Raw genomic sequence first — 26,604 nt, 5'->3', positions numbered from 1 at the left:
CAGTAATTTCGAGATGAACAATGAGTGTCTGGAAAAAAGTCACAGTTAAATTTTTTGGTAAAATTACCAAAAAATTTGACTCAGTTATTTATTGCCAAAACATGGCAAGTATAGATTAACCGGACACCTTCCATTGTTTATGGAGGCATTCGATATTTTTAAAGCAGACGAATATTTCAGCCGAAACTCACAAAGAAAATCACTGTCTTGTGCTTCTCTCGTCAAGCAACACGCAAAATTATGAAGATGTTCTTAAGGTTATATTTACAAAGTCAGAAAACAGCACAGCTCCCATGACTTCAGGAAACATTTTTTCACGCTAAGAGTTGCTGAAGCATGGAACAAATTGCCGGCATCAGTTGTTAGTTGTCGGAGCACTGCATCCTTCAAAACTTCCATGCTTCCTGAGATTCTCCAACAGTACACCTGATTTTCTCCCCTCCATATACACGCAAGCATGTATCTGACTCATACACTGTTCACTTCCCAGACATTTCTACATTACTGCATGTACTTTATATGCACTTTCTGACAAGTTGTGGTGCACCTGAGCACTGTATACAATAATTTCATTATTATATTATTTCATCCAACACATTTGCAGATGCTTAAAAACAGGAATTTTTAAAAGATTTTCGAAGGAACCCCCATTTCACTTCTCCAGCCACCAAATGTTTAGAAATGAGCGATACGGGAAAGAAATGGAAAAACCTCGACAAAATTGGATAAATTCTAATTTCCGATTCCTGCTTATTGTATGAATGGCGATAGGTGAGGGTAAAATGTAAGAGATACCTTTTGGTTTTGTGGCTCAAGTTCGAAGTAAAGAGGCAAGGTGTGTCGTGATGTTGGACTCGGGGGTTCGTAAGGTGGTCGTTTTGAACCCCAGATTCAATGGTGTGTTGCATTCGTAGGCAAAGCATTTCATTTATCGTGCTTCCATTCACCTCAACTGGCGATAAATTCTCTGCTACAGTGTGCTTATTCCACAAATTATTAAACTCAAACCTTGCACATGCAAAATGCCGACATCCTGAAGTGAGAATGGCGGCAGACTGACAGAACCGTTCAAGTAGCAGACGACAATATTCTGTGGTATCTACTGGGGCTCTATTGACCTCGTTCTGAGTTCAAATTCCGCCGACGTCAACTTTGCCTTTCATCCTTTCGGGGTCGGTAAATTAGGTACCAATTAAGCACTGGGGTCGATGTAAGCGACTTAATCCGTTTGTGCCCTCTATGTTTAGCCCCTTGAAGGTAGTAAAGAAATAGGTTTTTCGTCTGCCGTTACGTTCTGAGTTCAAATTCCGCCGAGGTCGACTTTGCCTTTCATCCTTTCGGGGTCGATAAATTAAGTACCAATTAAGCACTGGGGTCGATGTAAGCGACTTAATCCGTTTGTGCCCTCTATGTTTAGCCCCTTGAAGGTAGTAAAGAAATAGGTTATTCGTCTGCCGTTACGTTCTGAGTTCAAATTCCGCCGAGGTCGACTTTGCCTTTCATCCTTTCAGGGTCGATTAAATAAGTACCAGTTACGCATTGGGGTCGACGTAATCGACTGAATACCTTTGTCTGTCCTTGTTTGTCCCCTCTGTGTTTAGCCCCTTGTGGTTAATAAAGAAATAGGTATTTACTGGGGCTCTTGAGTGCTACGTTCAAATCCCGCTGATGTCGAGTTTGTTTTCCATTTTTTATTTAATACTCCCTGGAATCGACAAAACAAAACATCAATCTATAGTGATAGATTAAAGGAATTATCAGAACATCGGATAAAATGCTTTTCGGTATTTAATCCGGCAATTTATCTTCAAAGTTCAAATGCCGCCCTTTTCAGCCCTGCCTTTTTCACTTCTGGGTGTTGATAAATCATAGAACCAGTCCAGGGACGACGAATTGGTGGAATTGTCCGAACATTAGACAAAAACTGTTGCAGTATTTGTTCCGCTCCTTTGTGTTCTGAATACAAACTTATCAGATCTAGCAGACAGGCCAATGTTATTGGACTGCGGCCATGCTGGTGCATCACCTTGTAGTGTTTATTCGAACAAACTGACCCCAGTATTTATTTTGATATAAGTTTGATACTTATTCTATCGGTGTCCTTTGCCGAACTGCTAAATTACAGTGGGACTAATGCCGTTTTGCATCTCTCCTTGAAAAATGCAGTTTGTTTGGAAAATTTTTTTCGGATTCCTATGTTTTAGATGTCGGAAATTATGAATATGAAAAAAAATTTTGAATTTCGTCCCTCAGAATTTAAATTTTTGATTTTGTTTACTTTAAAGAGATCTGAGCGAATTGACGAAACATGTAAACCGAAATTAAATCCAGACAAAAACATTAAAGTGAAGAGAATTTGCGTTTTACTTGTGCAAATAAGAATTTAAAGTAAATTAAATACCCTTTTATGAGAAACAAACATTAATGATTAATGTTATAAAGTTTAATAAGGGGCCCGATTTTTACCCCCTACCTTAATTTTAAATTTTGAACTCTTTCATCCATTTATTTATCTGTCTATCTTTTTTAACCCTGTCCGTTTATTCATAAAATATATTTGGCAACTAAATGTGGCGGTCTCCTATAGAAGACGGTGTTACTGTTGTTTTTAGCCCCAGGAAGACATTCATATCTAGCTCTTTGTACACATATCTATAAGCTTATTGAATTTAAAATTTTGAAAACGTGGTTTCTTAAATATTCGGAGACCTGGGTGTTATTGTCGACAGTGATTTGCGTTGGACAAAACACATCGCTAAAATTGTCAAGAAGGCTGAGGGTGTCTTGGCATCACTCACCAAATCCTTTGTGAGCCGCTCTCCGACTATCTATCTGCGGCTTTATATAGCTATGGTAAGACCTCACCTGGAATTTGCATCACCGGTCTGGAACCCCTATCTTGCCCAGGACATCAATCGTCTGGAAGCCGTTCAGCGACGTGCAACCAAAAGAATACCCTCCATCAGGCATTTGCCATATTCTGAACACCTTATTTCTTCCCTGGGCATGGACACATTGAAACTCCGACGTCTGGCAGCTGACTTGGCAGACACCCATAAAATTATCAACCATCTTACAAACAATAACTCTGAGCACCTTTTCAAACTCCACCTGTCTAACACCCGTGGACATGTTTACAAAGTCAGAAAACAGCACAGCTCTCATGACTTTCGGAAACATTTTTTCACGCTAAGAGTAGCTGAAGCATGGAACAAACTGCCGGCATCAGTTGTTAGTTGTCGGAGCACTGCATCCTTCAAAACTTCCATGCTTTCTGAGATTCGCCAACACTACACCTGATTTTCTCCTCCTCCATACACACACAAGCATGTATCTGACTCATGCATTGTTCGCTTTCCAGACATTTGTACATTACTGCATATACTCTGACAAGTTGCGGTGCACCTGAGCACTGTATACAATAATTTCATTATTATTATATATTATAAAACATAAGGGGAAAAAAATTTCGAAAAGTTCAAAATTTTAGTGGGGGTGGTAAAAAATTTTTTTGTATATTCGTAATCTCCAACATCTTAAACGTAGGAATCACAAAAAAAAAATCCAAAATGCATTTTTCAAGGAGAGGTGCGAAACTCTGCATTAGCCCCGTTACAGGGACATAAACAAACGAACAGCCATTGTCAAGCAGTGGTAGGGGACAAACATAACATACACACACACATACATACAACGGGCTTCCTCACAGTTTTCGTCTACCAAATCCGCTCAAAGGACATTAATCGGCCCAGGGCACTGCACAGCGGCCCCCAACCTAAAACCGTGGGGCTGAAAAAGTGAGCTTCTTAACTCAACAACCAGTAACTTTAATTTGGAATGAAGAACAGTTGGTGAACTTCAGAATCTGTTAATTTCATTTCCCCTTCCATGTCCCCCACATATTTTACTAATTACGTTAATTACCTAATCAGCGCTCATCACTTCTTTTTAAACCGGAAACTACAGTAATTATATTTTTGACTTAATTTTATGATAATTTGCTGAGCACATTTCCTTCTTGAAGTATTCAATTATTTAAATTTCAGTCTCTTCTTCAATCGATTTCCTGACGAAAGATATTTATAATTTCGTTTTTGGATTTGGTTTGCAAGATTCTTTATGTGAGTTCGTGTGTTGAAGCATATTCTGTTGTGTCTGGGGAGAGTCATTTTCTTTTTGTGCTTTATAATTATAACACACTCACCGGTAAAATTTCCACTTTTTTTCATATTTTTATTTTCCTAAAATTTTCGTTGCGTCTTGCAACCTTTTCAATAGTTTTGACTCTCAAAATTATTGAAAAGTTTGCAAGACGCAACAAAAATTTTAGGAAAATAAAAATAAGAAGAAAGTGGAAATTTTACCGGTGAGTCTGTTACATAATAAGGCACAAAAAGAAAATGACTCTCCCCAGACACAACAGTGTATTATTAAATATATCTACCTTATTACAAGGATTTGCTAGAAAATTCTTACCGCACAGCCATACCTATACTTTATATAATTTATATAATCATTATGCACACACACTGTATTGTACTCAAATGTCTGCATGAGGTGATATAGGAAATACCTCCTTTGAGCATAATCCTGCAAGATGAAAGATGATCTAGGATTGAAACCATTGTCGAATAAACATTGTTGAATGAACTACACTTGAGAAGACCTGTCGAGTCAAGTGAAACCATTGTCAGGGCCGATGCCAGTACCGCATGACCACCAGCACCTGTGCCGGTGACACGTAAAAAGCATCATTTGAGCATGGTTGATGCCAGTACTACCTGACTGGCCTTGTGCTGGTTGGCACGTAAAAAGCACCCACAACACTTTCAGAGTGGTTGGCATTAGGAAGGGCATCAAGCTGTAGAAACCTTGCCAGATCAGTTTGGAGCCTGGTGCAGCCTTCTGGCTTGCCAGTCCTTAGTCAAACCGTCCAACCCATGCGGAAAGCAGACGTTAAACGATGATGATGATGATTATGATAATGTTTAACAATACTCACACAACTTTATGTGGAGTTGAAATATTCATTATGCTTCTTATATGGATATTACAGCTTCTACATCACAGAATTACAAATTCCTTAGCACAAACCCACTTTCAGGATGAACTTTGGAGTGTTATAGATTGTATGGAGCTTTAAATAAATCTTTTGTGGCCATGGTGGAGCACAACTGTCAAGAAATTTTAGTCAAACAAATCCCACTTGCATTGCTTTTTCTAAAGCTGGTACTAAATTTATTGGTCTCTTTTGTCAAACTGCTAAGTTACAGGAACATAACACCAGTTGTCAAGAAGTGATGGGGGACAAACACAGACACACATATATACACAACAAGCTTCTTTCAGTTTCCATCAACCAAATCCACTCACAAGGCTTTGGTCTGTCAGGGGCTATAGTATAAGACACTTTCCCAAGGTGCCATGCAGTGGGACTGAACCTGGAACCATGTGGTTGAGAAGCAAACTTCTTACCACACTGCCACACCTGTTCCTAGTTACATGCTGTACTGAGATACAGTTAATACCAAACTATACAATGGACTTTCCTGTCATAAACATCAGATGAGGTTTCCACAACTTGGGATCTTTGCTTTGATCATCAGCTGAGCATTGGCCAGGATGTAAAAGACACTTTATGGTTCTGACTGAAATAGGAAACAAACCCTGCTTTGCTGCATGTTACAAAACTAAAATCACCAAAATCAAAATCATTTGAAACAGAACATTTTCAATGCCTCTTCAGATTTTGGAGGGGCTGTGTGGTAAGTAGCTTCCTTACCAACCACATGGTTCCGGGTTCAGTCCCACTGCATGGCACCTTGGGCAAGTGTCTTCTACTATAGCCTTGGACCGACCAAAGCCTTGTGAGTGGACTTGGTAGACGGAAACTAAAAGAAGCCCGTCGTATATATGTATGTGTGCACGTGTCTGTGTTTGCCCCCCCCCCCAACATTGCTGGCTGTGTTTACATCCCAGTAACCTAACGGTTCAGCAAAAGACACTGATAGAATAAGTACTAGGCTTACAAAGAATAAGTCCTGGGGTTGAATTGCTCAACTAAAGGCGGTGCTCCAGCATGGCCACAGTTAAATGACTGAAACAAGTAAAAGAGACTCTTACTCTATCTTTTATTCCCCACTTTCTTTCTGGTTTCTTGCTTCCCCCTCTCTCTCACATTTCCTTTCTGCTCACTTAGAACCATTTTAAAACAATAATTCCCCATTTGTTTTGCTTTTTTCGGCAAGGTTTTCCCAAGAGTTGAGGCCAATATTACAATGCTTGAAGTTATCCTTCAGTTTACTATGGCACTCTGTCAGTTACAACGACGAGGGTTCCAGCTCATCCAGTCAACAGAATAGCCTGTTCATGAAATTAACGAGCAAGTGGCTGAGCATTCCACAGACACGTGTACCCTTAACATATTTCTCGGGGAGATTCAGCACGATTTATAAAACTATAAATAACAAGAAATATATTATAAGTATTTCTAATGGTAAAATAAATTTTATCATATTTCTCTTGTTTTTTCATGATTTTATATAATATGTATATCGTAGAAACATTGGATATGCAACATAGAGTATACTGGAAACTTCATTTATCACAACAATTGTTTCGAAACATCCTCCATTGCTCCCTTGCAGATGGGAAACTATACAATTACGATGCACCCCACAAGGAGTCAAAGCATAGTTTCCTATCCCTGAGGGAACGATGCAGGATGTCTCGAAACAGACGTCGTGATAAATAAAGTTTCCTGTATGCTCCATCTTCGGTGGCCATTGTTTCTACTGTATTCAACACACACCGAGGAATTCCTAACATAAACTCAGTAACGACTGTGCAATTACTGTGGATGATGCCAGGTAACCATAGGTAGTGAACATGCTTCTGTTGACATACTACTAAAGACATACCCAATATGCAACGTTTAAATTTTAAATTGAAACTTTAATTGTAAAAGTAATCCCCACGCCATATTGCAGTTCACCTTTTCACGTTTTATTATTTAAGTTTACGTCGATTCCTCCATTGTGTTGTTTTGCATTTATAACAGAATAAATATATAGAAATTATAAAAATAATAAAAAAAAATATACAGTACAGTACTGTTTCTACTTTGCAGATTTTCACCTATCGCAGAGGAGTTTTGAAAGAACACTCGCGATAGTCGAGGGATTACTGTATGTATGTATATACACACACACACACATACGCATGTACAAACTCATTATTTTAAAGCAAGTTTAATAAATATTTACTGACATGAGGGACAATACTGGGAGTAGAGTCAAATTTATTCTTTTCTATTCTAGGCACAAGGCCTGAATTTTCTAAATGTGTTGACTTAGACCTCTTCACCCGATGAGTTACTGAATAAGTCAAGCTGAGAAATAAGCTGTCAGATGAAAAAAAGTCCCAATCAACACCTATACAAACACACACATCTTTGTAAATAGATAAATAGGACAAAGAGTACTCAATACATATAACAGAGTATATTTATTTGTTCAGACCACATTAACCAATATAAACATATTTTTCTTCATTTTATATTTTTAAGATGTTTGGTCGCAATTTGAGGAAGATTTAGCTGCAATTTCTTACAGACTGAACAACCTTGTAGTGGCTTCCTCGTTGAAGTATTCACTGTAGCTGCAGAAATGGTTTGAAAACAATTTGGAATTTTAGCATCATAACTGTTGTTCATATAACCATTGAGTTAACAAGATGAAGGTTAAAAGAAGCTTTGTAGGCTGAAGGTGGAAGGGAATGTGGGGGGGAATAGAGGCAAGAAATAAATAAGCAGAATTGAGTAACAAAGAGCATTTGAAAGCAACGGAATTACTTAAACAGAAACCAAGGACATTTCATGTTTATATTCAAGGGTGAAATGAAATCACAAAAATATTATCATCACTGTGAACTTTTGTAAACCTAGATTACACAACCCTGGATTGTCATACACACACACACCACACACACACACTCTCTCTTCACATGCCATCTACATATATATATATATATATATTTCATATATATGCATACATACATATATATATTTCATATATATACATAGATATATATATACATCACATATACATACATATACATCATATATACATACATATATATATGTATATACATCATACATACATACATACATACATACACACACATATTTATTACACACACACAGCATATATATATATATACACACACAGATATTTATTACATGCACACAGCATATATATATAATATATATATATATATTTCATATATATGCATACATACATATATATATTTCATATATATACATAGATATATATATACATCACATATACATACATATACATCATATATACATACATATATATATGTATATACATCATACATACATACATACATACATACACACACATATTTATTACACACACACAGCATATATATATATATACACACACAGATATTTATTACATGCACACAGCATATATATATATATATGTGTGTATGTGTGTATGTATGTATTATGCACACACTTATATAAGAGCACACCTTTGTAAATGTACAAAGAGGATAAAGATTATCCGCTACATGTAGCCATAGGATTTATTTGTTCAACAGTTAAACGATTTATGTTTACCAAGACAATAATCCCTTCAAAATAATTATAAGCAGGAGGACCCAGCCCCACCTACCAACCCAGGAAGCATTCACAGAACAAAAAAAAATAAATAAAGTTGGGCCTTTATAGTAATAACATAAGACTAAATGTTGCCAGTAGAAATAAACTGCCAAGCATTTCATACTCTTTTATGTTTAAAGGGTTTTGTTATTGTTGTTGTTCCCCATGCTGTTATGAGTTGTTGTTGCTAATGAAAGCATTTTTCATTGTTCTATATTGACATTATGACAGAAAGACAACAGCCAGAAAGAAGTCTAGTTTCTGTTGAAAGAGTTACTCGGTTTTCTCCAGAAGCTTACACCAGTCTGGTAAAGTATTGTTTTCCATAAAGCTTTCACGAGACACAGAACGGCCAGGTAAGGTTATCATAGCACCAGCAATTGCTCCTAGAATATAAAATACGTTAAGATTATAATATACATCAGATAAATGAGAAATAAACAGAAATTTCAAACACAAACATTGAAGGTGTTTGTCTTGTTTTCTTTTATAACAGGTCTTAAAAAAAAGAAAAAGAAAAACACTCTTTTATTTGTTCCAGAGTTTGGTCTGCTTCTTGCTGAGGCACCAAATTCAAGGTATTTTGAGTCAATCACATCAACCTGACCATTTTGTCAGTCATTTGATTGGTCTGCATTTATCAAGTGATTAGAAGTTTCGTGGAAATATGTGGATTTCACAAGTGGTCCCCAACAATCCCGCATGTAGAGACATCCTGTTTGCCGCAGATTGTCAGCAGATGCAGGGACAGAATGACCGAGGAGCCATCAGTTGCCGAAACAGACACTCCGAGCATTTTCACTAGAGCCCCGTCTGCCGGGTTGTGGCCCTAATACCACTTGATGTCAGACCAATCCGCCTTGGGTAGCCCTACCAGGAACCGAAGTTCCCGACGGCATAGCTCTGACACTACCCGTTGTCAGCGTCCCCACCACGGTGAGGAGGGGATGTAGGCGTCCGGTGGGCGAACTGAGCCGTGATGTCCTTCTCCCAACTCCACTTTCCAACTGGCATTAACGTGCTCACAGGACCGCAGGTGGTCGGCCTGCGCCGATGGAACCGTGACTGGCTCGCTATCTCCAGTGAACTGGCGCAGGACCGTCGTGCGTGGGCTGCCATGGTTCGAGATGCCTCGAGGGTGGTAAAAGAAGCCAACTCAACCCGCCCTGGGTGAATGTCGCCACAAGTACAAGTAAGATCAAGTGATTAAGTCCATCCATGATTAAATGAACATAAATACAGAAAGGGCTTCTGTCTGTCAAATCCACTCACAAGGATTTGGTTGATCCAAGACTGTGGCTGAAGCTGTGTTTGTGTGTCTTGACATCACATGATGGCTGTCTCGTTTTCAGCTTTCTGTAGAAAACATGTCTAGCCTTAGAAAACATTAGCTTGCTTCTAAACAAGCAAGGGTTGGCAACAGCAAGGGCATCCAGCCATACGAAATCTGCCTAACCCTAACCCATGCCAGCATGAAAAAGTGGACGTTAGATGTTGATTTGAGAGATTACTGGTTTAACATAGAACTTCAAATCAAACTTACAAATATATTTTTGCTGCCAAGAAATATGAAAAATAAACATTTGAAATGTTTGACAAGGATCACACACCAAAAATATAATTATCATCTTCATCATTGTCATTCAATGTCTGTTTTCGATGCTGCCAATGGGTTGGATAACTTGGGAGGAGCTGGTAAGGCTGGAAGCCACACAAGGCTCCAGTTGTCTGTGAATGGCATGATTTCTATAGCTGGAGGCCATTCCTAGCATCAACCACATTAGAGTGTACTGGGTGCTTTTTGCATGGCAATCATCATCATCATCATTTACTGTCTGTTGTCTATGCTAGCCTGGGATGGACAGTTAGACCAGGGCTGGCAAGCTAGGAGGCTTCACCAGACTCCAGTCTGATTTGGCATACTTTTCTATGGTTGAATGCCCTTCCTAATGTCAGCCACTCCAAGAGTGTAATGGGTGCTTTTACATGCCATTTGCATTACACCAGTATCTGCCACAACTGCAATTTTGCTTGGCTTGATAGGTTTTCTTCTCAAGCATGACATAATGCCAAAGATCTTGAGCATTGCCTCTGTGAGGCCCAACACTCGAAAGGAACTCAGTCACTTTGCCTCTGTGAGGCCCAATGCTCAAAAGGAACTCAGTCACTTTGCCTCTGTGAGCCCCAACGCTCAAAAGGAACTCAGCCACTTTGCCTCTGTGAGGCCCAGCGCTCAAAAGGAACTCAGTCACTTTGCCTCTGTGAGGCCCAATGCTCGAAAGGAATTCAGTTACTTCCATGAAACACAAATATCATATAGCCATAAAACAGTAAATCTCACAACAAAGAGACTTCTAATAATTTACAGAATATAAGAAGATAATATAAGCAAAAATAGGATTAGTGTCCGTACCTCCCAGCCAAGCAGTATAGTTTTCGATGCAAGGTGGCTGGTGGAACTTAAAAGTTTGAATTTTTAGCTTCTCAGAGTATCTTGGTTTGCTTAATTGGTCATAAAGTTCTTTCTGGAGTCGACTATAAAACCCAGGTAACTGACAAGTTCCGCCTGTGAGGATAAGGTTTTCAGCTAATTCACGACGCGTATCAATTGGACACTACAAAATTAGAATTTTAAGCCATTAGTGAAATATAAATTCAAAACATACTTTAGCAATCAAAATTAAATGTATCAACCAATATTAAAAATACACATTGGAACGCGCGTGTGTGTGTGTGTGTGTGTGTGATAAAGTGAACAAAAAGAGATTTCTCTGGGTTCAGTTCTATTGCAAAGCCTACCAAACTCTTGCAAGAGGATTTGGTAGATGGATACAGAAAGAAGCTCATTGTATGTGCTTTAGCTGATGGAAGCTGATCTCTTACCTTAATTAAAGAATCCAAGATCATAGTTGATAACGACATCTCCTCGTTATCCTGCTCAAACAAAACTTCACAAGCCTCCTCTCTGAAAAGAAAAGGTCAAAGAAAGACAGGAATGGGACATGTGACAAAATCTTGAATGGAACCCAGCAAAAAAATAAAAATTACAAGAAATACAGAAGAATAAAAGAAAATACACATAAGCTAGGGTCTACCATGAGCCCCTAGGACTCAAAAGGCCATAGCTTAACTCAATTTCCAGAGTGTCTAAGTAATTGAGATTACAACATTCCATCACACGGTTAATTTCCCGGCTATTGTTGGATAGCATTTACGGCTGAGTGAACTGGACCATTTTTGCTCAAGGCCACAACACACTGCTTGATCTGGGAATCGAAACCATGATCTTACAATTTTGAGTGCAACATCCTAACCACTAAGCCATATGCCAAACACACATACACCAAGAATAAGTCAGAACATAATCAGAAAATATGGCAGTCAAGCTCTTTGGTACTGGCATGAATATTCAAGGACAGTGCGATCCCCACAAACACACTTTTTCTACCTAAAATATCAATATGTTTTGTCCTGTTCCACTCAAGTAAAATACTAGCAACTTCCTAACAATTTTGGCCTGGTGCCACACGATACTTGTGCCAGTGCCACATATGAAGCACCCATGCTGGTACCACATGACACTAGTGCTGGTGCCATGCATGAAGCACCTGTGCTGGTCCCACATAGAAAAACGCACCCAATAGACTCTGAAAAGTGGTTGGCATTAGGAACGGCATCCAGCTGTAGAAACCATGCCAAAACAGACAATTAGAACTTGGTGCAGCTCCCTGATTTGCCAGCTCTGGTCAAAGCGTCCAACCCATGACAGCACAGAAAACACCTCTTAAATGATGAGGGTGATGACGATGCACAAGTAAATACAATAGTTCCATTATATATACATTTAGTTCCACTGCCTTTTCCAAAGTTGTCAAAGAATACCATACAATAGTGAAAGACATTCAAAAATAAATTGTAAATATACAATGCAGAGGTGGTTAAAAATACTTCTAGGGGCATCAAAGACTCTGGACAAACCAGTGCATAGTTCTGATTTTATGAGCATCAAGTTGAGGAGTTAAATATTTCACTCCAAAAGAGATACCATTTTATAGAAGACAAGGCTGACTGGTCCCATGCCAGTGACACGTGAAAAGCACCATTTAAGCGTGGTTGATGTCAGTACCGACTGACTGGCCCACATGCTGGTGGCACATAAAAAGCACCCACTACACTCTCAGAGTTGTTGGCATTAGGAAGGACATCCAGCTGTAGAAACCTTGCCAGATCAGATTGGAGCCTGGTGCAGCCTTCTGGCTTGCCAGCCCGCAGTCAAACCCATGCCAGCATGGGAAGCGGATGTTAAACGACGATGATGAGGTATGGTTGCACGGTTAATAAGTTCACTTCCCAACCACATGGCTCCGAGTTCAGTCCCATTACATGGCGTCTTGGGTAAGTGTTTTGCATTGTAGTCCTGAGTGATGACCTAAGCCTTCTGGACAAAAACAGATAGGAGGACATCATGTGTGTGTGTGTGAATGTTTGAGTTTCATCTTGACATCACATGGTCGTTATAAAGGAGTGTCACTGTCGCACAAGCAGTGTCCTTTTGTTTCCAGTCTTCTGTAAAGACACATTTCTATTAATGTTCAGCTGTTATTATTCAGTGAAGTTACAAGGTTTCACTGAAAAAACTTACCTCACTCTTCCACTGATATGCAGGAAACTGTCCCCATTGAATGGGTATTCCACATCAGGTGGTGAAGGCGGCAACTGGGAAAGAAAAATATGTAGTGACAATAAAAAGGAGGGTTTGACAAATAAATGATAGAACAAAAGTAGTTTGCTGCATGTATGTTTGTGGGTGCGTGTTTTGGGTGAACAAAATCTGTGCATCACAAAGAAAAATGGTTGGAGATATTTAATTCTGTCCAAGTTGTGTCCCTTCACATATAAAACTTGGCTTTCTTTCACATAAATATCCAAAGCCTTATTCAATAGATGGAAGTTTTGCAGAAGCTTATTGGTCGACTGAATTCATCACCAATGTATGGCCTTTAGCAAGGTCCACTCTATTACAAGGCTGTGTAGATGAAACAATTGGAAATCGATACAGAAGCAGGGCAATTTGGGCAAGTGTCTTCAACTTTAGCCCCAGGCTGACCAAACAAGCCTTGCGAGTGGATTTGGTAGAGAGAAACTGAAAGAAACTTGTCCAGAGTGTGTGTGTGTGTGTGTGCATGCGTTTTAACTTGTAGGAAGATTTACAAAGAATAAAATAGAAACCTTGCTTGAATCTTCTTTCCCACAGTAGACTGATAATATTTGCTTTGCTCGGTTAATATTTGTGACAAAACAGCAACGAACTGCAAAAAGAAGAAAAAAAGACAACAAAATAGAGGAAATAAAATAAAACTATAATAAACCAAAAAAAAAACGATATTCAGTGTGAATGGAAAAGATTATTTCTTTTGAATAATCCTGAAGGTCTGATTATTTGTATTTATAAGGTGGATGAGATTGATACAGGCCAACTCAGGATGTTAAGATGATTGAAATGCCACTTAGCATTGCCAGCTAGCTGAATTGTTAACAATTCTGCCAACCAATCTTTCATCTTTTGTTTGTCTCAGTCACTGGGCTGTGGCCATGCTGGAGCACTGCCCCGGAGGATTTACTCAAACAAATCAACACCAGTACTCCTTTTTCATCTTTTAAAATCTGGTACTCGTTCTATAACTCTCTTTTGCCAAACGGGAACATAAACAAACCAACACTAGTAGTCAAACAGCAGTGATAGTGGGACACACACACACACATAAATACGATGGGCTTCTACACAATTTCCATCTACTAAATTCACTCACACGGCATTGGTTGCTGCTGGAGCCAAGGTACCATGCAGTGATGCTGAACCTATAACCTCATGGTTGCAAAGCAAGCTTCTTTACCACACAGCCATGCTGGCTCCTATTATTTTCAAGAAAATTTTTTTCTTAGTGTATTGAGATTCAGGCATTTTAAAGAATAAATCATCATGAACACTCTGAAAGCCACAGAATAGAACATTGATCATTTAAGGATTAAGGAAGTTAACCTCATTAATCCAATAAATCTATTTAATAAGCAGGCATCAATTACAAGAACCTGATTTGCTATTATGAGACCAACCTAGACATGTCACTGCCTCAAAACCCAACTTGTATATCTGTGTAAAAGACAGCAGTTCACCACCATCCTCCATTTTCTCTTGATAAAGGGCTTTTAACACCAAAATATAAGCATATATAAAGTACAGGTGTAAGGTGCTTGTTTTGTTTTATTTTATTTTATTTAAGTTTTCAATCCTTTATTTCAAACTTGCATTGTACAGGCTTTTGAAAATAATTTTAACAGAATTTTAAATAATAACAACCTTATTTTTGCTTTTCTTTCTTTTTTTTAATTTTTTTTTTATTTCATAAATAAAAAGGGCCATATGTTCTTTAGGTTGGAAGCATCAACAAACTTACATTCCAAGGGTTCAAAGAATATGATGATGATAACCCTTTTGCAACCCACATGAGACTTCTCCTGGGTTCCAAACATGATTCCAGCAAAATTTTTTTATTTATTTATGATCAAACACTATTTTAATAAAGTTACTTTACTGAGTTCTTCCTTATTTCCAAAATTAAAAAAAATACAATAACAAAAGAGTAAAATATGAAAGCAAAACTTTAAAAAAAAATGTAAATTACCTTTGATGTCTTCCAAAACCTCTTCTGTGAGGTCATCTAGAACAGTGAAGAAACAGAAACCATTATGTGAATGAAGAGAAGGACATGCACATCATCATCATCGTTTAACATTCACTTTCCATGCTGGCATGGGTTGGAAGATTTGACTGGGGGGTCTGGGAAGCCAGAAGGCTGCACCAGGCTCCAATCTGATCTAGCAAGGTTTCTACAGCTGGATGCCCTTCCCTAATGCCAACCACTCTGAGAGTGTAGTTGGTGCTTTTTACGTGCCACCGGCATCGGTCACAACTACAATTTCCATTTTGATTTTACTTGACTCAACAGGTCTTCTCAAGTGCAGTGTATTGCCCAATGATTCAAGGGTGCTTTTAAATGGGCTGGTTATGGCACACTGATATAGTCTATGGCTGTGGTCTCACTTTACTTGCCAGGAGAGACATTAAATATCTGTGTCAGTACTTATCTTGTTTCTCTTTTGTTTTCTTGCTTCTGTTATTGAAGTGGAACCATGCTGGAGCACCACCTTGAAAGGCTTCACTCAAACAGATCAAACCCTATCACCACCAGCATTTATTTTTTACGACTAACACTTGTTTTATCTGTTTTTATATTATTTATATATTTTGCTGAACAGCTAAGTTATGCACACACCCACCCACCCCCGATAGGATGTTGAGGCCATATCAAGGTTGCCCATTTACATTTGAGTGAACTGGAGCAATGCAAGGAAGGAAGCATTTTGCTCAAGGACATAAAATGCCACTCAGTCTGGGAATCAAACTCATGAGTGCAACAGCCTGGCCACAACAAAGGAGCCGATAGTGTTTCACGGAGAGAGCAAACTTACCCACTGGTGGCCTCTTCACAGCAGCTTTATCGTTTCCAGCTTGGTTATTAGAATTTTCCAGAAGGACCCTCAAATTTCTGAAATACATCCATGGTGAATGGCATTTAAAAACAGACCAAATCAGAATAAACTGTTTCAATATAAACAACAACAACAACAGAAGGATACAGATTCGTAAGGGCAACATACATCAATTGAATTGACCCCAGTAGATAACTGATATGTTTTTTTTTACTAACCCAGGATGTAGTGGAATGTAACTAAATACTATTTAGTTCAATACTTAATAATTTCTACTGTACCAGCCTAATTAATAATAATTTTCAATAGAGGCAAAACAAGACCTAAAAAAGGGTTTAGCTGAATAAATTCATCCCAATCCATGTCTGGAAATTTATCAATATCTGAAAGGAAGAAAGGCAAAACTGATTTCAGAGGGATTTGAACTCAAAACAAATACTGCAAACTATTTTGTCAGATGCCCTGACAATTCTGTTAATCCTCTGACTTTAAAATAATAATTTTTTTTTCTACTATAAGCACAGGGACTGAAATTTGTGGGAAGGGAGCCTGTTGATTACATCAATCCCAGTACTCAGTTGGTACCCATTTTATCAACCCTGAAAGGCAAAGTCAGCTTACAATAATTTCTAACACAGGCACAAGGACACATATTTAGTGCAGAGGTATATAGACAATGAAACTGACCCAGGGCTTTTTTTTTCTTGTTGATATGACTGAATGAGAGGACTGAGAAAAATTCTGGGACTGAGAAGAAGGGGAAGGTCCACTTGTTCTTTAGTTTTATTAATTCCAGGAAGATGAAAGGCAAAGGTGAATTCAGAATATAAAAGGACATAACTAAAGACCACAATGTAGGTCGTTTGATGCTCTACCAACTTTATTGACTAAAAAAGAGTGCAAGTCAAAGAGGGAACCTCTACATAGTCACTCAACTTGCTAGAAATAGGAACCAAATCTCCTTCAAGTCAAACTGTACCGTCTTAAAAAAGGATGGTCACATTGGATAACAATGTAGTTCTAGATTATCCTAAGATCATGAGAGATAGTCATGGCTGGAAGGACTTCAGTTATGGACCTGCTCAATCAGGGATGATTTGGGACTAAGCAACAACTTCACACACCCATAAATGTATCTAGTTTCATTTGTTATAGTCCCAAGTTCAAATCACACTGGAAATAAAAGTGAGCTTTTTATTGTCTGCAGGGTCAATGAAAGAAGTGTTATGGAAATATTTTTAGGATTGATCTATAATTTAAGTAACTTCCTTCAAAGCTCTATAAGCTTTTACCAAAATTCCAATAACAAGTATAGCTCTTCCTTTTAAGCTCTGTAACAACATTTACCAATATTCCAAAACGAAGAACTTACTCATGAATAGCTTTACCAGCCAATGGTAATATTTGAAGACCCCTCAAAACTGGTGTCCATTCATAAATCTGAATCAGTTGTTAAGGATTGTTTGTACCTGAAAAGTATTTCGCCCTGAAAATTTGAAGAAGAGCAAGAAAACACACAAACATAAAAAAGGTGAGGAAGAATTAAACACCACCCCATCCACATCACAGACTTCCTCTCATTTTTGAAAGTGGATGTTCCTGATAAACCTTGCCACAACATGGAATTCTATAAGTTTCCTTTCAATTCTATTTCACATGGAAATGAATGACAAGGGAATACAGCAAGATTTTTCAGGAATGCAACACTTTTGCAATGCAGCGAACGACTGTATTAAGAGAAATTATTCCAGACTGGAGGGTCACAAGGTTCTTCAGGCAACAACGTTTGCTCCATTGGAGTAAAACACAAGGATGTCTCTTACCTTAAGGGACATGATGGAGTAATAAGATCACAGGAATATTGGAATCAACTAATTTCAATCAACCAGAACATTTGTTTCTATGGTTTAACCAACAAAAGGAGAGTAGTGGCGCCCATGACATTTGCAGAGACTCCAGTCCTGAAGAAGCTTTACCCCAGCCCCTTGCTCCTGAAAGGACCCAGGTCATTGACAACTTTCCTGCACTCTTCTTCTCAACCCTAGGCATTCTTTCCTGATTCTCTCCTGTTGGTTTTGAATTCTCATCAATGCTTCGGTAATTTTGCTTTTTCTCCCTTTTTCTTAAGGGTGTTGTCCCTACAATTTCCACTGACACAGCTCTAAGGTATGTAAAACACCATGCTGAAATAAAGACTGGACCTTGTGACAGAGTTCTGGAGATTGGGCGGGAGAGGTGGTGGAGGTGGGTAAGCCACAACTTGTGTGTTGCAGAGAGCAGCAAATCAAGATAATGAGGTATCCCTATAGGAGAGGCCTAGGGTTATAATGCTTGCAACAAAGAGAATATTGCTCAAGGCATCCAAGGTAAACAAGTTGACGTATCATGTCTCCCATCCCAAAGACGAAGTAGAAATCATCCAATGAATATCTGCACAGTTTCTGTCGGCTCAATTTCCTTTACTGAAGTTGATTTGTTTGAGTAAACTCTTGAAGGGACTGCCCCAGCATGGCCACAGTCTAATCCCTGAAACAAAAGATGAATTCTAATTTTTGGTTTTTTTTTTTTTTTGTTATTCAAAAAAAAGGATACAGGAATTACAGAAGCTTCTTTGTAGCCAACATCCATAACTAAACCGCATCCTATACCGAGTGTGTAGAGGGGTGTAAGATGGGAAGGGACAAAGTACACAGAGGGAACCTGAGAAAAGAGAAAAAAAAAAGAAATAAACAATTAAACAACAGAGAAAGAAAAGCACCGAGTACACTCTGTAAAGTTGTTGGCATTAAGAAGGGTGTCCAGCCATAGAAACCATGCCGAGACAGACATTGGAGCCCAACACAGCTCTCCAGTTCACTGGATCCTATCAAATCATTCAACCCAGCATAAATGACGGGTGTTAACAGATGATGATGATGATGATGTGTGTGTGTATGTTACCCTGGCAACTGTGCCGGTGGCACGTAAAAAGCACCATCCGTACGTGGCCATTGCCAGCCTCCCCTGGCACCTGTGCCACGTAAAAAGCACCCACTACACTCATGGAGTGGTTGACGTTAGGAAGGGCATCCAGCTGTAGAAACACTGCCAGATCAGACTGGAGCCTGGTGCAGCCTCCTGGCTTCCCAGACCGCAGTCGAACCGTCCAACCCATGCTAGCATGGAAAACGGACGTTACACAATGATGATGATGATATATATATATATATAAAAATATACACACACACACATATATATTTATACTCATACACACACTCATAATTACTTAAATAAATTTTATTTCTATATAAATTAGTCATAGTGTCTCTCTCTCTCCAAACTCACATTAAAAATCCAGTTAATCTACGCCTTGTCTTTTTCATGAATTGTTCCATATTTCTTCCTATTGAAATTGCCAAACAATGCAACACAAGACGGTCGCTGTATTTTGAGGCATTCCTCAATTGCTGAACATCACAAGATCTCCATCAATGTAAGTTAGGCACTGTTCTGCCTATTTGTGTAAATCCCACCACTTTCGGATAAGACAACTGGAAGCAAGCAGTGGTTGAGTAAGGTCCCTAATGCCTGCATGGTTCGACAAATTTAATCATTTGCTAATGATCATGAGATGAAGGATCTAAGATCAAATGGCTATGATTAAATATCAACCAGTCAATCCAGCAGGTAGGGCCTCACACCAGCGACTGGGGGAGAGGCAATGCACTGCTTCACCATCAGAGAAAAAGTCCCCCAAAACCATTGTCTCCTGATGACCTCTGCAACCTTGGCATCTGATATGCAGAACTTTCAATTGGCAACACTTGCACAAATAAGCCATTTGTAAATCACTAATGGTGAATTTTTACTTGTTTATATAAATCTCTTCTTATATCTATTATAATTCTCTGCAATGAATTCTTATAAGCTTTATATCTTACCTCAAAATATTGGAACAAAACTTTGGCCAAAGTTTCACGGAAAACTGTAGGACATAATAAGGATTCACAAACCACAACTCTTCGGTCCTGAGACTTCATAGTAATGTGTCTGCAAGAATAAAAGAAGAAATAAGGAAACAGAATTACAAATATAGGAATCAAGCTTAGAAAGAATTGAAAAATGCAATTATTGCTGTGGCGCAAGGGATTTTATCAGACCATTGATATTAAACAAGACCAGTTATGAGGTCAAATTAAGGAAGTATTTTAACAAACTGCCCCTCAAATACTGTCCATACTCTAACGAAAATAGTATCCTAATGCAAAAGATTAATGGGGACTTCACTCATTACTCCAAAATAGAAGACATTCCTCTCATCCCTCTCACCTGTTCCCCTATCCCAACCCACTTCACATTCAACCTCTTGTATCTTGAGATTACATCCAGGCACTTCATCACCTCCATCTTCTTTCCTTTTCCAGCTGAGGTAGCCATATATCTTAAGATAACTGTTTTTGTCCCTCCTCTCCCCATCTTGTACAAGCCACCTCCATCAATATTACACCCTGCTCAATCAAGGGGTCTTGTCTTGCAAGTTAACTGGTGACCTCACTAATGCCAGTGAACACAAAAAAGCAGCCAATAGTACAGTGTAAAGTGGTTGGCATTAGAAAGGGCATCCGGTCACAGAAACCATGCCAAAGCAGACATTAGGGTTTGGCACAGTTCTTTGACCTGTTGGATACTGGGAAAGCATCCAACCCATGCCAGCATCAACTATGGACACTTGATGATTGGGATGATACAACCGGAGTTCTTTTACTCTGAAAAGTAAATAACAAAGGACTGAATAAGTTTTGTGTTATATTTTTTTGCCCCTGTTTTAAAAATTAATAGTTTTGGTTTTACATTCTCCTTTTTGAGATGAAAATTATTGAATGTGTAAAGAATATAATCCTTGAAAATGTGAGACAGAATAACAGAATACATGCATTTCATAACACTGCATCCATTCTGGGTTCTCATTGAAACACTATCAATTCCTTTTATGGAATATATTGTTCTTATATATATATAATTAACAGAATGAGATAAAAATCCAAGGCTGTGAAAGACTACAAGGTCTTACAGCTGTTTCCAGGATATTTTATATATCCCTTCATCAGAGACAGTACGAGAAAAAGGTTAAGCAATAGTTATTCTAGAATAACTATTGCTTAACCTTTTTCTCGTACTGTCTCCGATGAAGGGATATATAAACTATCCTGATCCCAGAAACAACTGTAAGACCTTCTCTTTATAAATATTCTGAAATCTTTCACAGCCTTGGATTTTTATCTCCTTCCGTTAATTTTTTTGTATATATGCACGCTAATATATGACCTACATTGGACTCCTCATTCACATAATCACCGAACCTGGAGCTTAACTATAGTCTGTCCATAGCACTTACTCAGCAATACCTGGCACCTTTGGGTCTTCTTGACACCATTACCTCTCATGACCTATATATATATATATATATATATATATATATATAGGGAGAGTTTAAGGAAAAAAAACAAAAGACGAAGACAGGTGGTGTACAAAACAAACAGATGTATTAGTATAACGCTCAGGAATATAAAAAGTCTTTTACATTTCGAGCCTACGCTCTTCTAGAGAAAGGGACACAGAAAACAAGGAGAGAAACAGGGAGAATCGACTATCATGGATGTTATGTTCCAAAACTCCCTGTGATAGGTGAAAATGTGCAAAGTAGAAACAGTACTGTACTGTATATTATTTTTTATTATTTTAATAATTTGTATATATATATGTAAGTTATTATAAATGCAAAACAACACAACGGAGGAATCAACATAAGTTTAAATAATAAACCGTGATATGGTGAGGGATTACTGATTATACTGACATCACTTAATCCTAAGTGAAATTTGATCTTGGAAGAAATAGTGAAAAGTTTTTATACAAACCTGAAATATAAATGCTTAAGAAATTCTTTCAGGTTTTCGTAAAGTTCTTTGCTGTTCTTATAATCCCAAACATTTTGAGTCTGAAAAATAAAACAACAAAAGAATAAACAAATCTATTTTAATAATTTACAAGAAAATTAAAAAATGATGACATACTCAGAATTTGGAAAATAGAAAACATTATATTTCCTATGGCTGAATGGTTAAAATGCATGATTGCCAACCAAGTAGTTTTGGGTTCAATACTATAGCACAGCACATTAGGCAAGGGTCTTCTACCATAGCTGTAGGTGAACCAATGTGTTGTGAATAAAATTTGGTAGACACAAATTGTGCTGTGTGTGTATCTTTCAGTATTGGCAGAGGACTTAAACATCAAGGCAAAAACAAAAAAAAAAAAATTTATTCTTCTATTTGTTTCAGTCATTTGACTGCGGTCATGCTGGAGCACTGCCTTTAGTCGAACGAATCAACTCCAGGACTTATTCTTTGTAAACCCAGTACTTATTCTATCGGTCTCTTTTGCCGAACCACTAATTTACAGGTATGTAAACACCAATATCGGTTGTCAAGAGAAGGTGGAGGGACAAATACAAACATATATATATATATATATATATACACAACAGGCTTCTTCTAGTTTCCGTCTACCAAACCATTCACAAGGATTTGGTTGGCCCAAGGCTATAGTTGAAGACACTTGCCCAAGGTGCCATGCAGTGGGACTGAACCCGGAACCATGTGGTTGGGAAGCAAGCTTCTTACCAGAGCCACACACCTGCACTTATATGGCCTGCATATATATTGGTGCTTCTGAGTAAAGAATTTCAAAAAGTAGTAGTGGTTTTGTTTTGTTTCATACCATTAATAACAACAGCATTGTGAAACACAAACATGGCTTCAGGGTGCAAGCAGGGCTGTGTGGGTAAGAAGTTTGCTTCCTAAGCATGTGGTCTTGAGTTCAGTCCCACTACATGGCACTTTGGGCAGGCATCTTCTGCAACATCCCTGGGCTGACCAATGTTGTGAGTGGATTTGGTAGAGGGAAACTGTGGAAGACCATTATGTGTTTGTGTGTGTGTAGAATGAAAGAAAACAAAACATGTCTTCAATTTGGTATTTCTTTATTTCTTCTGTTCCATTTGCTTCAGAATTGAGTAACACCTGGTATCACACTATAAATGCAACCCTTAGAGGCATCTCATAAATGCAGCATCCATAATCAAGCTGAACACTTCCTCAGGATTGTGGCCGACCCTGATTCTCATAAACATCAGTCTACATTTGTGGCCGTGAGGCTTATACACAACAGAGAAATAAAGTCCAAGCCCATATCCTTCTCTCTCATCATTGATGAGGTCTTTATGTTATAGTTCTCCACAGGACTCCATGCGTTCACACAATGGTGGAAGTCTGATGTGACTAACAACATGAGCCAAAACCTGAAAAGTAAAATTGTTACCTACCGAACACATCCATCCTTAATGTATGTGCGTGTTTACCCACCACCATTTGACAACTGGTGTTGGCTTGTTTACATCCCTGTGACTTAGCAGTTTGGCTTTTGCCAGACTGATAGAATAAATACTTATAAAAGTACTGGGGTTTGATTTGTTCAACTAAAACCCTTCAAGGTGATACCCCAGCATGGCCACAGTCAAATGATCAAAATACATATACGATAAAAGATTCACATGTCTCATGTTCCACAAATGTAAACCTAGCGCTGTTAATTACGTGTTCCAACTGGCCACCACCAACAAAAGGTTGAAGAATGACATTCCCCTCTCTGCTGCTTCAATCAGTAAATAAACAGCAACAGACAGAATTAAATGTTTTTAAAAAGTCAAACTATTTAAATAAATCTGCAATATTCTGCATGAAGAAAATAGAGAAAAAAACCCCTCTTTACCTCTCCCTTTCTGTTTTTCACTTGACTAGGAATAATATATCTTGGTCCCATCTCTCCTGCAAAGCCACATCTGAAAAACACAAAATTAAATATAATTTCAACTTAATATTAGTTCTTGTCATGTTATGATAAAAACTACAAATTGCAAACAACTATACAAAGCAACTATCAAACTACCAAGGTGTTTTATATGAGATGCTTGCAATTAGATAAGGCCCTGAAGTTTTTGAATTTCTTGATATTCCTGATGTCTACCCTGACGTGCAGGGGTAGGGGGTTCTCAAGCTTAGATGGGTATGTACTCTCTACTTCCCATCTACTTTGTGTTATTTTTAGTAATTAATTTTCAAGAAATATATGATAAGGATGCTTCCTTCATGTTGGAGAATAGGTTCGTTGTTGTGATGTGTACAGTCGAGATTGTAATTGATGCTAATTGTTCAGTACAGTGTGTTATGGAAGAACCCTGCATCAGCCTCTATATCCCCACAACAAATAAAAAAAAAAAAAGGGACTTCAAACAACTCAAAGCATTGCATTACTCAGCATCACAGATGCCACTCAGAACACTTGTCATTCGCTGTTCTTAAGTTCAAGAATTTCAATGTCATTTGGATTGAATGGTTCCTCCACTGAATCAGGATGGTTTTGATGGCTTAGAACATTCACATGAAAGAGGCAAGGACAAAGAGTTAGCAGACGACGTGGTTGATGTTGTTCATATCATATCTTGTATTCTTCACGTTTTTCTCTAACTTTTTTTTTACTTCAAAAAGGTCAGTTCCAGTGGTTTCAGAACAGAGACACCCATTGGAATGGCTGTGAGCTTCAGTTCCCTCCGTTTTGGCCTTTATTCCAGGCATTTTGAGATCATGAATACAACAAAACAAAAAAAAAACACTCATTGAAGGTGACCTGGACATGCAAAGGGCATAATGTATAGCCACAGGAAATCTAAAACCTTACTGCCCCTTTTTCACTAAATATAAAATCCCTTCCAAGCAGAGCAACCCAGAACACTACCTCAATACACTGCTGGGCTAGTACCGCCTTAGCAACACCAGTTTGTTGCCAAGCAAACTCGACAGCTCTGCAAAAGTGTGTGCATCTATGTTGAGTATTGACGCAGGTGTTGCGGCGTGGTAAGAAGCTTCCCAACCATATGGTTTTGGGTTCAGTCCCACTGCGTGGTACCTTGGGCAAGTGTCTTCTACTATAGCCCCAGGCTGACCAAAGCCTTATTAGTGGATTTGGTAGACGGAAACTGAAAGAAGACTTCCGTGTATATATGTGTGTTTTGTCTCCGACAACCGCTTGCAACAGGTGTTGGTGTGTTTACGTCCCCGTAACTTAGCGATTCGGGAAAAGAGTTCGATAAAATAAGTACTGAGGTGCCCCTGCATGGGCGTAGTCTGATGACTGAAACAAAAGATGAGTCCCAAAGCACTTCTTCACTTGGGGGCCCATAATGCTGGACTGCACATTACTAGAACTCGGTGCAAAAGAACAGTGACCTTATCCACTGATCGAGTCAGAATCAACAAGCATATAGAAATAGAGTGGACAGTGGAAGTAATACAGTATGTCCAGTCTGTTACACCTCACCACCTACGATGGCGTAACTTCGGTATAGGTACCAGAAGTACCGGATACATTTCAAGAAAGTGTTTTTTTTTAAATATATATATGGGAGGGTTAGGGTTTGTGTTAGGGTTAGGGGTGGGAGAAAAGGGTTTCTGTTGTCTTCAGAAATGTAAACAAAGCCACTTCCGGTACCTATACCGAAGGATCGCCCAGATCTGCGTAGAGGTGGCTAGCTATTGACCGATTACACTTATGTATCCATAATCTGCTAACTAACAGTTGACCGGAGGCCAGAAGAGAACTGCGTTCTTAGATTTTCAGGTCTTTGTCGGTTTGACGTCATTTATTGAATAATAAGTCTTATGTAATCAGACATCGCAGAAATAACTCACAGATTTTAGATAATGATTGAATTTATCTCCTTGGTGACGTTTTCTACGAAACGGTAAATTCATAACAGACGTACAGATGTGTATATATATATATATATATATATATACCCAAGCAATTTTAAACATAAATTTAACAAATATATTCTCATATGCAGATAGTTGTAGTATATAATTATAGTTATGATACACTTAATAAAATGTATTTGAATGGCAGCGGATGTTTAGAAATGATTCATATTTATAGAAAAATCGCAAAAATGGAAATTGCTAACTTCGTTACCATCAACGTTTGCAGCTGATTTAAGTGGAGATTTAATGAATTAGGGAAACGATTTGTTGGTAAGGACTTCTAGTATATTGTAACTTACTTTGTGTATGCAGTTCCGATGTCAAAAATAACAGCAGGGAACACAGAGGCCTCGTATAACGGCATTTCGGGGTCGGTTTCGGGTCCAACTTAGAAAACGACGGCCATGATAGAATGACATGGACAACGATTCGGTTGGACTCGGCAATTTACGTATTGACGGTTTCTACCGACATTTACCGAGCGGTTCGGCACAACCCGGCAATTTCCGT

General features: G+C 38.4%; 1 protein-coding gene across 1 annotated transcript; it reads right to left on the bottom strand.

The window, feature by feature from the left end:
• Positions 1 to 8,848: 8,848 nt before the first annotated feature.
• LOC115219768 (actin-related protein 10) lies at positions 8,849 to 26,603 on the bottom strand. The gene is made up of 13 exons (XM_029790018.2): positions 26,394 to 26,603; positions 24,050 to 24,119; positions 22,138 to 22,217; positions 20,161 to 20,269; positions 18,833 to 18,940; positions 17,613 to 17,680; positions 16,220 to 16,296; positions 15,373 to 15,408; positions 13,919 to 13,998; positions 13,332 to 13,405; positions 11,573 to 11,654; positions 11,103 to 11,304; positions 8,849 to 9,075 (listed from the first exon to the last, which is right to left on the bottom strand). Exons 1-13 carry the CDS (start codon positions 26,456 to 26,458, stop codon positions 8,963 to 8,965), a joined length of 1,164 nt encoding a protein of 387 aa, XP_029645878.1. The 5' UTR covers positions 26,459 to 26,603; the 3' UTR covers positions 8,849 to 8,962.
• Position 26,604: the final 1 nt, after the last annotated feature.

Source organism: Octopus sinensis, linkage group LG15 (assembly GCF_006345805.1).
Source record: "Octopus sinensis linkage group LG15, ASM634580v1, whole genome shotgun sequence".
Taxonomy (NCBI): Eukaryota; Metazoa; Mollusca; class Cephalopoda; order Octopoda; family Octopodidae; genus Octopus; species Octopus sinensis.
The sequence above is the reverse complement of the archived record's forward strand: the minus strand, read 5'-3'. Positions and strand labels throughout refer to the sequence as shown.